This window comes from Dendropsophus ebraccatus, chromosome 3 (genome assembly GCF_027789765.1).
Source record: "Dendropsophus ebraccatus isolate aDenEbr1 chromosome 3, aDenEbr1.pat, whole genome shotgun sequence".
Lineage (NCBI taxonomy): Eukaryota > Metazoa > Chordata > Amphibia > Anura > Hylidae > Dendropsophus > Dendropsophus ebraccatus.
Genome location: NC_091456.1, coordinates 69,027,586 through 69,045,573, shown reverse-complemented (window position 1 = coordinate 69,045,573; position 17,988 = coordinate 69,027,586). Strand labels below are relative to the sequence as shown.

Genomic DNA, 17,988 nt, shown 5'->3' with positions numbered 1-17,988 from the left:
TCGTTTCAGGGTAGTTGCCCCTCGTCAGTGTGGAGTAGGACTCTGGCTAACAGGGGAAATTAAAAATAGACCAACAAAACACAGCAATCGATGAACACAGCAATCGATGAAATTGAAGTTAAATGTTTCCAAATGTAAAATAATGCACTTGGGGAGAAGGGATTTTCTATAACAAGGGGACACAGTCTGAGGTTAGATGGGAGAAAGATCAGAAGCTATGTGAGAAAATATTACTTTACTAAAGTAATATAGTAAATGCTTGGAACAAACTTTCAGCAGAGGTGGTTGGTAAATCTACAGTAACTGAATTTAAACATTCCTGGGATAAACATATATCTATCCTAAGATAATAAGAACAGAAATAACAATAGGGCAGACTAGACCAACCAAGTGGTCTTTTTCTGCCAACAGTATTCTATGTTTCTATGAAAAGGAAATGGGATGGCCGGGGGCAGGGCGGATCGGTGCTCTGGGGGGTAAGTTCCTCCACCAGTGCTCCAAACCACCCATCTAGCCTAAGACAATAACCACAAACTACACGGAAACGGCACTGAGGATGAAGGTAAGAACCTTAGTTTCCCTTTAAGTAACGGTATTAGAATATACAGAATGTAGGTAAATTCCAAGTGTACTGGAAAAGTGCGTAGTGTTGGTGTTCTACCTGTCTTCCTTAATTCTGCTCTTTAATTTGCAACAAACTGATTCTATAGTTTGCAGGAGTACAATACATAGCATGTAAACTAATTCAGGAAAAAATAGTTAATGAGAAAAATAGTCCAGTTCTAGAAAATAGAACTTTTTTGTTTTAGTTCTCCTTCGAGTAAATAGTTAACTTGTATCATGTTGTTACTCCACACCTTGTAGCATTCATTTCAAATGGCCATTTGTCTGACAGGGGGAACTAAGCAAACACATCTTATTTTTCATTCTGGCGGTTAATTACTTGTGGTTGAAATGACATCATTCAACAACTGTTACGGGATCAAACCCATATGCCTTGTCATATGGACGAATAACTATTTTAATCATGTCTTTAGATACAGCAATTCAACCTCATTATCTCTGGTGCGCTTGAAAGTAGACGGAAAGTGAGGAGAAAATGCTTCTCCTATGTATATTGTACATGTTTTCCCTTGAAAAGAACTGAAAGCTTGAACTTTTTTCAATAAATAAAAGGAACAAATCCTGGTTTAATTACCATCTGCTTGATTTGCATCAAAATGAGTGTTTACCTCATCCCAATAGTTTACTTATTACAGTATGTACACATTTCATTATTATTATTATCCTTACATTTCATTTCTCGCCCACAGATGCTAGCAATTTATACCATTGTCACATTGATTCTCTAACATTTGGTCCGATGATCTCTGGATCTGGAATATCATGTCTAAATCTGATAAGCCACTAATGACAGTCTGAACTGTAAAACAAACATTCCAATTAATCTGGATGCGGTGGCAGAGCCAAGCACTCTCACTCAACTTCCAGTTCCAGGAGTGTACTTTTTTTCTTTTTTTTTTTTTTCCTTAGCTTTCCTAGAACTGTTGTGTTGGAATTCTTTTAAGAACGACATCCACAGTATACATCAGAAGAGTGAACATATGGTTCTCTGCTTGCAGGAAGCAAAGCAGGTGTCTACAGTGAGCAGGTGTTGCTGGGGATGTTTGAACTTGCCCCCAGATCACCAGTTGATTGCCATGACGTCCCCCTAACAGGTGGCTAGAGGCACTTGGCTGACCATGTGATGTTTATCGAGGGAGCTACCGGGGATGTCTGATGGCTGCGGGCAGGGGAAGAGGGGCTTTTCTTTATCGCTTTGATGAGGATATTGCCCAAACTCATGTCTCATTAGTGTTTCCTAAGGTCCTCTTGGAAGAGAACAACAGTTTAATTAAGAGCTCCCGTAAAAACACGTTCCCTCACACTTTTCCCCCTGCAGCGTTTTAGCACATCAGAGTCCATCAGAGTTGCCCCAGGCTGAGTCAAACAGATATGCATCTGGCATTCCATTTGTGCAAGCTGTCAATACATACGCAGGGTCTCACACCAGTTTCCTTTTGCCTCATGTACAGATACAGCTTCATGTCTAGGGATCCATCTAAAAAAAAATAATTTACATAAGCCATCTTCACTTTGATGTGGTCTTAAGATAAGCATGACCCAAAGATGGCCACAAATGTCTATTGCAAACTAGGAATGGGAGCTCATGAAAATTTCAAATGCATCTCAACCGCAGGCAAACTAGGTATAATGTATGTGCTATATTTATTTTACAGCCCATATAAAACACAGATTTATTATCTTTCATGGCATGAAATTAGATAGCAAGACATGATTTAGCATACTAAAGTTAGTTTGTAAATGCCACACAGGTTGGTAACCAGTATAGAAAAAGATGAATTTGTCCAGCAAAGCAGGTAGAATTCAAATAATGTTTCTATGGCATATCTACACATTTTGCTTAGAAGGTATGTCGCTATGACAGGGTGTAGTATTTAGTCAGTTGGGAGTTGTTGCAGGTGCATACTCTGTTATTATACTTTATTGAATTTACAGAATGTTTTACCTCTTGTGAATATATTTTTTTCTGATTCTACTGTTTTATATATTGTGTTGTATACTATATGGTCTTTTGGAAGTAGCTCATAGTCATCTACAAAAGATATTAAAATTGCAGTGTATAGATTTGTTTTGCATTATATTTTTTTCCTGTAAATCCAGTGTAATTATAGTAGTAAACACTTTCTGACAGATGAAGCTGTATATAGTCCTATTCTATTTTTAGTGCTTTAGGATATAGACCTAACATCTCACAACAAAGTATGTAAGAAAATGAGAAATTGTGAATCTATTGATTGATTTCCAAATATATCTATAGCATTGACATATTCAACAGGGATGTAAAAAGATTGGAATCACTCACTTACCGACTTTAACAAACATGGTGTAAGGCTCTATTTATGTTGCATTTAAGTCATTTGTTTGACATTTACATTGAATTAACACTTGAGAGATGTTTCCCTCTCAGATGCGCTAAACCTTTACTGCAAATGCCATGTTAAAGGGGTTGTCTAGGGTTAGAAAAACATGGCCACTTTCCTCCAGAGACAGCACCACTCTTGTCTCCAGTTTCGGTGTAGGTTTTGCAACTCAGTTCCATCGAAGTGAATGGAGAATAATTGCCAACCACACCTGAACTGGAGAAAAGAGTGGTGCTGTCTCTGAAAGAAAGTGCCCATGTTTTTCTAACCCTGGATAACCCCTTTAATAGACCCTTACAACACTGACCAACTTATGACCACTTTATTTGAGCTCTGGTGTAATAAGGTTATTGGAATACTTTTATTACTATTATTATTAACAATATTTCAAAATATCAGGCAGGACAGTTTTGAAGACGTGACAATTTTTTTTACAATAGAGTGTCATATGAAAAAGTCATTAAGCCCCATTCATTTTTTGTAACGTCACATACAGCGTTTACAGGACAGTCAACCAGAAACAAGCAGTGGAAAATGGAGGAAGTCGGGGCTTCTGACTGTTGTTGGCTTAAGATGAAAATGGAAGGTGAGAACTTGGAGAGTTAAGTTTATTTTAAAGCTAGCTGAAGACTTATCCATTGAGCTCCTTAATGACCACCTAATGTCATTTCTTTAATCTGATGTCTCACTTGAAACATAGCTGCATGTCCAAAATTGTCAATACAGGTGTGGAACCTGTTGTCTGTGGCAATAAGAAAGCGGAGAAAGACGGAATAAGCCATATATTTTTTCTGTAATAAATATTTTCCAAGCTAGTTGATACTTAACTATAAACATAACATATAAGTAAATCTACTCTAACAAAGAGTAGCATGTTATAGAAACAGGTCTGCTGGGCTATTAGACCGAACATCACAAAGAGATAATATACTATTTTCCAAGACAGAAAAAGAAAATACTTCTCAAGTGATGACACAAAAGGGCAATGTACAATTGAAGCTTTGTTCACAGAGTAATGTTGCTTACACATCGTGAGCAGCGGTGAAGCAGGTGCTAGATCGGCACTCACGTACAGAGCCTGTTACATGGCTTGATAATCGTCCCGCCAGGGGTGCATGAGTAATATTAATGCTGCGCCTCTTAGTAAATTCAGTCTGGTAAATAGGGGCGAGGGCTTCGCTTAAGTCTGGTATACGAGTACCCCAGTCTTGATAAATGCCCCCCCCCCCCATGGTCCCAAAGGGAATAAGTTATCAAAAAATTACTGTTTAATTCAATTTGATACAGTAAGTTAACTGCTATATGTTAAATGAATCTTTGGTAATTTTTTACTTGTTATCTCATAAAAAAAAAATCAGAAATCTTGCAGTTTTTAATTTGGCAGGATTACAAGGTAACATTTGTAGACCATTATTACAGGTTTTCATTATTCACAGTAGCAAATAGACACATATCTGTAAATGCTGTTACAGGTTCAGACAAGATGGCTGCTCCCATAATCAGGAAAAAACAATAGAATAAAATCTACACAATCTACACTCTACAACCATATGAGAAATAAAGAACATAAATCAGTGATTGGTTTTAATAAGCGTAAAATACATAGATGATACAATATATTTCATTAAAACACAACTAGGGCCGAATTACTTATTGGTAGACTTCTTTAAATAGGTCACACTTAGTACTGTGCTTCTGGATTGTCCGCAAGTTAACTCTGACATCTTTCTTCTTGTTTAAGAATGAAATTCAATCTTTTATAAATTTTGCCTTTTGTGATAGCCTGTGAACAGTAGAATGGAGCAATTGTGCCTTGTGAACGTATTTTGTTACTGACAGTCTTGTGACTACCGAAGACTAGTACAATATGGCATTCACAAGCAATGTATATAGGACATTAGTACACTTGTCCATTTCTACATACAATAATGGCTGGATGTTTTAACAACAGTAGACAGCACACCAAGAGAAGTTTGACAACACTTAGAGCAAATATTTGCTTTAACTTTCAGTTTGCCCCGTTGGCTTTTAGACAGTTCACTGTAGGCTAAAAGATGTTTTGTGTTTATGTGCTTATATTAAAACATTTGCCGTTTATTGTATAGAGCTTGGATACTATTATTGCATGTTGCCGAAGTCTTCATGGGTTATTGGCTTTATTAAAATACTAATGGGTGACCTGTATATTGTGTTGATTGTTTGGGAAAGGTTTCCACAAATGTGAAAAAACCCTCAAATTATGGACGTAGACAAATTTATTTCTTTGTATCCTGTTAAGCAAAAGGGCTCAACAAAGTTATTGAAAAACAGATGAAAGCTGATATAATTTCTTGTGTCAGTTAACAATCAGATTGTTGGCAATGTGCACTATGGAAATAAAGCAGTTGCTAATGTTATCTTAGGGTAGCTTCACACATACCGGATCCGCAGCAGATTTCACGCTGCAAGTTTGGTTGTGTGAAGTGAATGGGTCACATACCCGCAGTGTAATTTTCATTCCACGGCCAGGATGTGACCCGACCCCTTTAACCCCCCGCATCCCACAGCTCCCGGCTCTTAGCATACATTACCTGCTCGGCGCCGCAGCTGTGTGTGGCTCCCGGCTACCCTCGCTCCCCATCAGCCAATCAATGCACAGAAGCACTAATTGGCTGATGGGGGCCAACGGGAGCCAGAAGCCTCATACACAGCTGCAGCGCCGAGGAGGTAATGTATGCTCCAGGCCGGGGGCTGTGGGCGGCGGGGGGTTAAAGGGGCAGGCTTATATATCCCCATAGACCTTCACACTACATGGATCCACAGCGGATTTTGCTGCAAACTCACATCGTGAAATCCGCTGCGGATCCGGTACGTGTGAAGGCACCCTAAGAGAGGATTTCCACCTAAAGCTATATACAACTGTAAGTTTATTAACAGTTAGAGTATGCTTGCTTAGTATATGACTTACATAAAGCTAAAACAATTCTATTGGACAAAAATATATATAAAAAGTTAGGTACAGAATAAGCAAGCACAATGATTATTTTTACATACCAGTAATGATTTTAGTCATTGGGGAAGTCTGATGATGACAGTGGCAGTTTATGTTGGCTGGGTATCTAGAACAATATCTCCTTCTCAAATTCATAGAGAAACAAAGTTATCTAAGATGAATAACATAAGCCATTGTAAACTTCTCAAAATGTCCAACAATGGAAGGAAAGGAAACCTAACTTATAAATAGAGTATATTTCCCTTTAAATGTTTTACTCTGTAAAGTACATCAAGATTAGGATAATCACTTGTCTCTTAACTGGAGTTTAAGAAATGGTAATGTGGCCTTAAAGGCACAACATTTCTTGAGAGGGGCAGTTTTAGGGTAATTAATGTGTTTGGTGTGTTACCGCCCCCGCCTTTTTTTGTTTACTCAAATTTAGGCTAGATTTAGTACACACTGTATAGAATAATGGCTGTAATTGATTATGACCATCCATTATGCTCATTATTTTCCACCTGCCTTTAGTATTTAGGTATTTTGCAGTATTTGGTTATGTTCACACAACGTTTTTCCAGCTCTGTTTAAAATGATGTCTGTTATTTTATGTCTAAAATAATGGATGTCATTTAGCAGCCTGGCCTCCCCTTAGTGCAATGACGGGTGTTTGCACATTATTCTAGTTTGGGGTTACTGATTGGCCTTTGGGTGTGTCTTAATTGAAAAGTCCATTGAATTTAATAGTAAAAACAGAGAAAGAACGGTGACAAAAGAAAAACTGTGTGTGAACAACTAATAAAAATCGTCCGCTGTTTGCTAAAGACGTCCGAAAATAATTGTCATGATCATTATTTTGCCGTCTGCAGCGATAACGTCCATTATTCAGTACAACGTGTGCATTGGACGTCTGTCTTCCCATTGACTGCATTGCATTGCAAAAGCGGACACCTTTTCTCCATTTTTGATGTTGTGTGAACATAGCCTTTAGCTTCTATTTTACTAGCGTTATTCAGGTTTTAAAAACTTTTCAGGCACATACACCCATGTAATGCTCTAGTATGATGTGAATGGACATTATAGCACACTAATCTGAAACCGCACATCAGACAGCACAGTCTTTGACAGATTCTCCATTATCATATAGCAAATATCAACAGGTTTATTTCGTTTTTTTTTTCTTTTATAAGTACTATTACATAGTGACTAAGTTACATTGTTTGCTTTTACTGAAATGAGTATCCATAAGGTGCGCTTAAAAAGAGTTCTCATTGATATTAGAGGCTTTTCTTAGCAGCGTGCCAGCTGATGAGAACCAACTCTTTGGATGGGCAGTTGGCAGAACTCAGGACCTGATGGGAATTCAGACAGTGCTTAATACAATGGCCTCATTATCCTGGGGCTCTCCACTGCTCCAGTCCTTGCATGAGGGCTTTGTATATTTAAGTGCCTTGCAACAAGACCAATTGTGTCTCTGTGTCACTATGCATATCATTACATGACTTGTATGTTTGCTTTATCTCCTTCTTTTTTTAACATGCAAATGTCAGTCATCCTTTGTATAGAATATGCAATTTTTTTATAATGGTATTTTGACTTTACAAAATCACACTATGTTGTTGTCTGCTATTGGAAAAGATAGGGAAAAGATTAGCTTTTTAAACAGTGTCATATAGTTGTTGAGGAAGACTTCTATTTTTTTTTTTTTTTTTTTTTTGCTGAAACAAAATTGTCAGAATATGTAGTACAATTCGGGGAAATAGCAGATACTTGAATTACTCCAGTGATATTTCTGTCTGGTATGAAAGGAATGTGATTTGGGTTTAATAGGCTGAAGACAAGCAAACTGTTATTGAAGTCTAGAGTTCAGTCATTCGTGCTTGTTTGTCTGCCTGTCACATTGAAGTCTGATAACTAAACTAAGAAGGGCACATGGCTGTGACTACTTAGAACTGATATACTGAGAGATTGTGAGGATAGTGAATGTGGGCAATTGTTCAAGAATAATAATAATAGCCATAACAATACAAATGTAATAAGTCTGATGATGACTAATACACTCCCTTTACCTGCTTGGATCTAAACACCTTGTTGTATTACTTTAAACAGATATGTCCTCCCCAACAATGAAGAAGCCTGAAAAGCCATTGTTTAGTCCAACATCTCCACAGGATTCTTCGAGACTCAGCACTTTTCCCCAGCATCATCATCCGGGGATTCCAGGAGTAGGACATAGTGGTAAGGGCAACAGTACTGTCATGTAGTCTAGTTCTCCCTACCCATGTTAGGCTAGGTTCATACTGTGTTTTTGCAATCCTTTTTTTTTTGCAAAAAAAGGATAAAAAAAATGGATGCATTTGTGTGCATCCGTTTTTATCCGTTTTTCCATTGACTTCCATTATAAAAAAAAAACGGATCAAAACAGATCAGTTTTTTTTTGACTGACACAAAAGTAGTGTCAACTATGTTTATACGCTCTGGCCGGGATCCCATAGAAGGAGAGGCAATGTGCATACACATGCAAAGTGCGGCTGTTGTTGCCGATGGCAACGCCCATACTTTTACCTAGTGTGAACATAGCCTTATAATGGAAGCCAATGGAAAAACGGATCAAAACTGATGCACACAAATGCATCCGTTTTTTTTTTCATCCGTTTTTTTTTGCAAAAAACTGATTAAAAAGACGGATTGCAAAAACACAGTGTGAACCTAGCCTTATACTCATGACTTACACTTTCTTCATGAGACTAATGTTTCAAGCAGTGATATATGCGGGCATTATGTTGGACCCTTTCTTGCAGGTAGTAAAACCCAATGCAAGGCTGGTTATTGCCATCAGTTATTGCTTCTGTAGCTGTTTCATACTCGTTGTAAATGCTCCCAGGGCATCCTCTTCTTCACAAATGAAAATATCATCTTTAAATTCTGCTTACACAAAATTATCTCCTATAAGTGACTGTCTATTAGCAATTTTCTCTATTCTTTACAGAAATTGATCTTTCAGCTTAATATTAGGTTTAGGGGGCAGAATAAAAACTGCAAGATTCCAGGATTAGTTTAAAATATAGGAAGTAATATAGAAAATGAGAATAAACATCACCAAAAGTTCTTACAAATATATGATTAACATGAAAATTTGATTTAAAGGATAGGTATTTTCTGACGACACATTCCCTTTAAGATTAGGCTATGTTCACACAATTTTTTTGAGGCGAAAATATGTCCATATTTTATCAAATTCGGCCATAAATGTAGAACATGCCTCAAAAAATGTTGTGTGAACATAGCCCTGATCATTTTGCATACTTCCAGGAAACATCCAGTTTATTCTTTCGAGGTTAGAAAAAAAATTACTTTTTAAACACTATGCAATTGGTTGCCTATCCCATTACCCTCGACTTCAGTGCCGGGGGTGACAGGCTCCCGACCCCCCGCTACAGCCCCCTATACTCACCTGATCCCGCCGGGTCCCGCTTCTGGATCCGGTCGGGTCACGGAGATCTCAGCCGCTGCAGCCCAGCGCGCGCGCTGAGAGATGAGTCCAACGCTTATAGAGAATGACAGAGCGCTGGACTCTCCGTCATTCTCTATGAGCGTTGGACTCGTCATTTTGTGCCCTGTTGCAGCTGCTGAGATCTCCGTGACCCGACCGGATCCAGAAGCGGGACTCGGCGGGATCAGGTGAGTATAGGGGGCTGTAGCGGGGGGTCGGGAGCCTGTCACCCCGGCACGGGGATGACAGGTTTCCTTTAAGAGTGCCTTCATACCTACCGGATCTGCAGCGGGTCTCACTTCTGCAGATTCGTAGCGAGAACCGCTGCGGATCCAGTACCATTCACCCCAATGATAGCACATACTCGCAGCGGGATTGACATCCCGCTGTGAATATGTGCTTTAACCCCCTGCTGTCCGCAGCCCCGCCGTCGCATCCCCCATCCCCGGCCATCAGCCCATCCCCAGCGCATCCCCCTGAGCGGAGCCGGCAGCCTCACTGCACCTGCGCTGCCGAGCAGGTAATGTATGCTCTCGGCGGCCAGGGATGGGGGATGCGGGCTGCTGGATGTGGCCCGGGGATGGCTGATGCGGCCGGGGATGGGGGATGCGGCAGCGGGGCTGCGGACAGCGGGGGGTTAAAGCACATATTCACATCGGGATGTCAATCCCGCTGCGAGTATGTGCTATCATAGGGGTGAATTGATACTGGATCCGCAGCTGATCTCGCTGCGAATCCGCAGAAGTGAGATCCGCTGCGGATTCGGAAGGTGTGAAGGCACCCTAAAACAGTATCCATCTCTATCTTGTACTTAACAAAACAGAAACAAATGCACCTGCATAATTTTTGTGCCCTGTTGCATCCTGGTAAATTTTCCCAACCCCCAAAACAGGAAATTTCAACAGGATACTAGACTGAGTTATTTCAGGTACAGTGGGTAAAGTGAAGTTACACATATGTTTCTGTTTAATGAGTATGGGAATATCTATGCTCAGTTTACTTCATTAAGTTAACTTCATTTTCCTTTTAAGGCTCTGAGCCAAATGAAATTTTGGCTAACTGGTGGATATCACATTCACTTGTTACTTGGGGCGTTCACCTGTGTTCAGTGATTATCTCTAGAACCTGCCAAGGGCATTGCTCAGTTCACTTAAGAACCACTACAGTATGCCTTGAAAACCAACAATATATGTGAGATGATTTTAACATAGAGCAGGTGTGATGAAAATATGAATAATCTGTGGGTTCTGTATTATCCAGAAGTTCTTGGTTTACTTTATTTTCACAGTTGCATGTAGCAAAAGTATAGGGCTTCTTAACTTTAAAGGGGTACTCCGGGCTAGGGGTATTTTTTTGTGTATGGCCGGGGAGGGGGTGGATATAGACGCCGCCGGTTACTTACCTCCCCAGTTCCAGCGCTGGGTCCTGGATCGAGCCGCCCCGTTCTCATGTCCTGCTGTCGCTTCCTGGTCTCAAGCCGCAGCTCAGACCAGGAAGCGGCAGCAGGACTGGAGAACGGGGCGTCGCGATCTGGCATCCGGCGTTGGAATCAGGAAGGTAAGTGACCGGTGGCGTCTATATCCACCCCCTCCCTGGCCATACACTAAAAATAACCCCAGCACGGAGTACCCCTTTAAGAAGACTAATTACTAGCCTGTTTTTTAGCCTCCATTATTATGTATTATACTTTGCAGTTTATAGCCATAAAACGCAACATACACTCACCGGCCACTTTATTAGGTACACCATGCTTGTAACGAGTGGTCTTCTGCTGCTGTAGCCCATCTGCCTCAAAGTTCGACGTACTGTGCATTCAGAGATGCTCTTCTGCCTACCTTGGTTGTAACGGTTGGCTATTTGAGTCACTGTTGCCTTTCTTTCAGCTCGAACCAGTCTGCCCATTCTCCTCTGATCTCTGGCATCAACAAGGCATTTCCGCCCACAGAACTGCCGCTCACTGGATGTTTTTTTTTTTTTCGGACCATTCTCTGTAAACCCTAGAGATGGTTGTGTGTGAAAATCCCAGTAGATCAGCAGTTTCTGAAATACTCAGACCAGCCCTTCTGGCACCAACAACCATGCCACGTTCAAAGGCACTCAAATCACCTTTCTTCCCCATACTGATGCTCGGTTTGAACTGCAGGAGATTGTCTTGACCATGTCTACATGCCTAAATGCACTGAGTTGCCGCCATGTAATTGGCTGATTAGAAATTAAGTGGTAACGTGCAGTTGGACAGGTGTACCTAATAAAGTGGCTGGTGAGTGTATATTTTACCATCATTATGCTACTTCTGCATAGGGCTATGTTCACACAAAGGGAAAATAATGACAGCTGCAAATAATAATTATGTTCTTGAAGAAAGATGGCCATCAGTTTCCCCTTAGCCTCGTACTGGTGCTGCTGCAGAAGAGACTCTTCATATGGGTTCACATGAATGAGGGCAAGGATGATGATTCCAACTTCAGAGCATAGGCAAAGCTTCATTGTAGTGATCTGCTATTTGGCTGAGTATCACAGATGCTGAGCCTACTGCTGAGTGACAGCTTGACACTGTTATCAAGCTCTTAGATGAAGCTATTAACATAGCGCTGTCTTAAAAATGGCAGTGAAGCTGAAATATGGAAATCATTGTTATCAGGCAAAGCAAATCAACTTATATGCTTAGAAAGGATCAGGACAAATGTTTGGTTTGATTAGAATACGATTTGTTTCATTCTTCTCTCTATTGATTCTCTTTTAATAAAACACAATCTGCCAGCGAGTCCTGTTCATTTCTCTGAAAAAAATGTTATAAGTAAATTAATTAAATAAATAAATATTGATGTCGCAAAAAACAGTTGCCCTATCTGTACGATGAAAATAGACAGACTGCTCTTTGTAAATTGATAATTCAATTCTTTTTGGTAATTTTTTTTTTTTTTGAATGACTGATGCAGATTTGGAATGTCTGGAGAAGCCTGGACTTTTAGGGTGCGTTCACTCGTACACTATATGCGGCAGATCTGCAGCAGATTTGACAGCGCTGATTAGGTTCAAAGCAAATCTGCGCCATCAAATCTGCTGTATGTAGTGTACGTGTGAACACACCCTAGGGGTTGGAGCTATTGCTATATAATATAGCATATTTATAAAAAGTGATGGCTCCCTTTGTTAGCAAATAGTATCCCATAAGTCTTACAGGTATGTAGTGGTTCATTGGAGCCAAAAGTCATTATAAGTTGCTGATGACTTATTTCCCAGTGTGATGTTAAGGAACACAAAAATGTGGGGTTTGTTATCTTTAAAGGCTCTGGAGAAAATACTTAACCAGTGAAAAATGTTTTCTTTCTGGGAATAATGCTTTTATTTCAAGCAATGCTAAATCAGAGAATGGTGTAATTCCTGAAAGCTAAACAAGACTTTGAGCAGCTTGATCTGGGAAACTTGGGCTGTTAGTTCTCAAGGGATGTCTGGTATTTGGGCTTCATCTGAATTGCTAGTACAGCCGGGAAAATAATCAAGTACATGTATTAGAAGATGGATTACAAGTGTTTGGGGGAGTGTTTTCACAAGTTCAGGTGGGCCAGACTCTCTCACACTCTTTAGGCAATCTTTTGCTAACATACCATCAACTTTTGTTTTTTTCTTTTTCTGTGTTAACAGTCATCTCAACCAGGACTTCACCTTCCCCTCTACCGTTTGCAACCCAAGCTATTCTTCCTCCGGCCCCAAGTTCCTACTTTTCTCATCCAACAATTCGATATCCTCCACACCTGAACCCTCAGGATGCCCTGAAGAACTATGTTCCTTCTTATGACCCGTCCAGCCCGCAGACAAGCCAGGTAACAGAAATTGCCAATTATATCAATTATGTCAGTGGGCAATAGACTAGGAAAGTCAGTTCTTTTAATGCAGTGGTTTCAACATAACAACACAATTGTACGTAAAAAGTTTGGTCTTTCAGCAATGTTAATATTGACAATAAAGCTTCAAGGGGAAAACACAAGTTTCCCTTATCTATCATGATTTTTTTTTTCTTTTAATCTCTACATATTTATTATTTATTACACAAGACAATAATTGGCCAAACAAGCCGATATTGTCCTGTGTAATAGAGCTAGCAATCAGCTGACCAATCAGCAAATGCTTATTAGCCTGCTAAAAAATCATTGATCATCAGCCCCCCCCCCCCCCCCCCAGGTAATTGGGGAAGGGTGACCGATGGCTGATTGCAGGAAAAAGTCACACAAATGCTTCAACAATCATTCATGTTGCCTAGCCGCACAACTCATTGAGCCTTGTGAGGGCTGTATAACCCCTTGCACAGATGGGTTCTTGCTGTCTAATATGGTCTCATTCAGTAGAACTATAGAGCCAGCTGTAATACAGATAAAGAATGGTCATGTTTCTTTAACCAAGATATTTGCAGAGTTGCTGAACATTTTATATATATATATATATATATATATATATATATATATATATATATATATATATATATATATATATTTCAACTATATAGTGTTATTTTTATAAATGTTTATTTGTAAAATTCATGAACAATATTTGACCTTTAAGAAACTGCCCTTGGTTCACGTTAGCAGTTGCCCATATGCTGCACGCATTCAGTTATATCCACTGGACTGATCTGCGATTTACGCGATATCTCTATTCTGTGAATACACAGATGGCTGAAGATGTCTGTTTTGGAACAAAGATACTTATGAAAGCAAAATTTTTCCCTTAAGACTTTTTGTTTTCTAATGTTTTGGTTATTCAAAGTGTGTAATTGGGCAAGGATTCAATTCATGATGTGTATGTGGTTTTATTTGTCATGTGCAGTCATTTTTGGATATGATAATTTAGTCATTAGTTGTGTAATTCACAGAGATTTCATGCAAATTTTCAGTGTGCCAAGGTCAGGTTTTATGTGTTTATATGTTGCACTTTTTGCACAGATTAACAGGCTAACAATGCTGATAAATATGCAAATACTGTTTTGCTAATGTTTTAGTAGTTCATATTCAAAGATTGCAGGGTTTGGGTTCTGCTTTGTCAAAAAAAAAAACAAAGAAAAAAAACAGAAGTCACAATAAATCTGGCCAATCATTATAAGAGTTATATTTCCCATCCTCACAGAAGTACTGCTTAATGTCCTACAACAGCTATGAATAAAAGGCCATTACTGCATTTTGAAAATGCAAGCTATTTTTTCCAGCCCAGGAAGGACATTATAAAACGCATGGAATATTTCCATTGAACAAAAAAGCCAGCCAAAACACTTAAGAGGTTACTTTGAAGATCTACAAAGATAAAACCAGATAGAATACATTTTTCACTCGGATCAGACATCTCAGAATGTTACATGGGATGTTCATTCTCTAGGTTAACATATTATTTTTTAATTTATGATTTGTTTAGTAAGCCTTAAACTTATTGGCTCTGATAAATTGTAAAAGGCCTGACTGGACTATCCCCCACTTTGTTCAGGTTTCTACAGCTATTAATAATCACTCAGAGCATTTGAGTTATGACATTCAATTTCCATCTACACCTTAAGTGTAGCTTCACACGTACCGGATCCACAGCGGATTTTACGGTGCAAGTTTGCAGCGAAATCCGCTGCGGATCCTGTACTGTGAAGCTGAATGGGTCCCATACACGCAGCCGATCCGCTGCATGTATGGGACCTGGCCCCTTTAACCCACAGCCCCAGCCCCGAGCATACACTACCTGCTCGGCGCCGCGGCTGTGTGTGAAGCTCCCTTCGCTCCTCATCAGCCAATCAGTGCTGTCTGATTGGCCAATGAGGAGCAAGGGGAGCCGGGAGCATCACACAAAACCGCGGTGCCGAGCAGGTAATGTATGCTCGGGGCTGCAGGCGGGTGGGCGGCAGCGGGGAGTTAAAGGGGCCGGGTCCCATACACGCGCGGATCCGCTGCGTGTATAGGACCCATTCAGCTTCACAGTACAGGATCCTCAGCGGATTTTGCTGCAAACTCGCAGCGTGAAATCCACTGCGGATCTGGTATGCGTGAAGCTACCCTAAAGCAAATAATACATACTCACTTCATGGGCTAAGGCTATGTTCCCACTGCGGGATCATGCAGGGAAAGGCATCCGTATTGTTCACATTGCCAGTCGCAAATTATGATCAAGATAATTTTTTGCGTCCATCAATATTACCAAACGGATTCCTTTCCCCGGTATGATCATGTATTTAGAACATAGTCTATTCCAGTTTCTTTAACCCCAAAGCATCTCTGGTATCTGTCTTTATTTTATCACTGAGACTTGTAAGACCCTAATTCAGGCGCTAATATTTTTTTTTACTTTGACTTCTTTTAAGGCCTTTTACATTTGGGCTTTTTATCATCAATGAGCATTCACTGCAGCGCTCAGCCCTGCGATACAGTGCCAGCGATCGTGGACGTCAACTGATTTGATCTTTTGTAAAATTATCATTGTCGGCTGGATCGGCAGATAACAATATTTTTGAATTGCCTAACAAACATACACGGCCGCATATCAGGCCACATAAGAGCACCATATTACACCAACAGATGTCTGACTGATTATCTTACAGATTTTTCAGTCAAAGCCAGGAATGGACAATAAACAAAGAACAGATCGAAAAGGAAAGACTGAGCTTTCGCCTCTTTTCAAAACCATTTCTGGCTTTGGCTGAAAACATCTGTCAGATAATCTGTCAGACATAAAAGCAGCAGACAAGCTCACTATTAGGGCCCTATTCCACCAGACGATTATCATTTGCATAATCGTTAACGATTAACGATCTCAAACGACCGCTATTGCGAAAGACCTGAAAACGTTCACTCATTTCCATGGAACGATAATCGTTACTTATGATCGTAATTGCGATAGTTTTTTCTTCGCTATTTATTTGCTATTGCGTTCGTATCTATTGCGAACGACCGAACGATGTCTTATTCAATGCAAACGATTTGCGAACGTTTTACGAATGAGCAACGATAAAAATAGGTCCGGGTCTTATAAAGCGATCAACGATTTCTCGTTCGGTCGTTAATCGTTAACTGCATTTCAACCGAACGATTATCGTTTAGATTCGAATGATTTAACGATAATCTGAACGATAACCGTCCGGTGGAATAGGGCCCTTAGACGTAGCGATGTGCACCCAGCCAACGATTTTAGGTCAGGACTAAAAGACATGATCAGCCAACATGATCGTTGTCATGATCATTGTCACCAGTAGGTCGTTGTCTCTATTACATGGAGCGATAATCAGCAGAATCGGCCTGACTTGGCTGATTATTGCTTTGTGTATCAGGGTCCTAACTGAATATATCTGATTGTAAACTTTTGTGAGTCAAGTCCCCTTCTTCGGCATGATGTTATACACAACTGAATTTACAGACTTATATACACACTAGACATAGATCATCAAAGGATTTTAGAAACATTAAAAATAACAAAATGTCATACTTACAGAGAAGAGTCTGCTCTGTGTGTATTGCATTTTGTTATTTCTAAAGTTTCTAAAATCCTTTGATGATCTCTGTCTAGTGTGTATATAAGTCTGTGAATTCAGTTGTGTATAACATCATGTCCGAAGAAGGGGGCTTGACTCCCGAAAGCTTACAATCAAATATACTCAGTTAGCCTCTAAAAGGTATCGCTGGATTACTGTTTTCTATGGCTAACATGGTACAAGATTATTCTACTGACTAGTTGCCTACTGTGAAAAAATTGATTTCAATATCTTGGATTTATTGCAGAAAGGCTTTGGCACTACTACTACCTGTGGATCTGATGAGGAGAGCTGAGTACAGCTCTTGACTGTCTTCAGTGGCCCCATATACAATGAATAGAGTGGTAGCATGAGTACTGACCCTATGCAAATTAAGAGTCATGCCACCATTCTGCATTCTTCTACATGTGCTGTAGAAATAGAAAAAAAAAGTAGAACTTTGTTTATTGACAGGATCTTACAGGATCATGAAAGGATTTATCCTAAGGGTCATATTACAATGTAATAGTAATGTTTACTGAGCCTATCACATGCACCTGGTTGTCTTCCTGGCTTCTCCAGGTGCAATTTCAGAGCCGGTCTCTGAAGTGACAGGCTGCTCAGCCAATCACTGGCCGTGGTGGTCCCGTCCCAGCCAGTGATTGGCTGAGCAGCTTGTCACTGCAGAGACCGGCCCTGAAGTTGCAACGGTGCCTGTGGGGAGTGTGAAAAATTCAAGAAGACACCCGAGAGTGTGGAGAGGTAACATACACTACCGTTCAAAAGTTTAGGGTCACCCAAACAATGTAGCGTTTTCCATGAAAAGTCACACTTATTCTCCACCATAAGTTGTGAAATGAATAGAAAATAAAGTCAAGACATTGACAAGGTTAGAAATAATGATTTGTATTTGAAATAACATTGTTTTTACATCAAACTTTGCTTTCGTCAAAAAATCCACCTTTTGCAGCAATTACAGCATTGCACACCTTTGGCATTCTAGCTATTAATCTGTTGAGGTAAGCTGGAGAAATTGCACCCCACGCTTCTAGAAGCAGCTCCCACA

At 40.0% G+C, this 17,988-nt stretch overlaps 1 protein-coding gene across 5 annotated transcripts in view; it reads left to right on the top strand.

Moving 5' to 3' along the window:
- NFIB (nuclear factor I B) overlaps nucleotides 1-17,988 on the top strand; it is a 166,859-nt gene that overhangs the window by 108,541 nt on the left and 40,330 nt on the right. For 3 of the 5 annotated variants that reach the window (XM_069961970.1, XM_069961969.1, XM_069961972.1), the window contains exons 7-9: nucleotides 3,481-3,570; nucleotides 8,065-8,193; nucleotides 13,094-13,272. In XM_069961970.1, coding sequence (XP_069818071.1) covers nucleotides 3,481-3,570; nucleotides 8,065-8,193; nucleotides 13,094-13,272 — 398 coding nt within the window. The remainder of the gene's footprint in view (nucleotides 1-3,480; nucleotides 3,571-8,064; nucleotides 8,194-13,093; nucleotides 13,273-17,988) is intronic. The other 2 variants (XM_069961973.1, XM_069961971.1) reach the window with 1 other exon arrangement.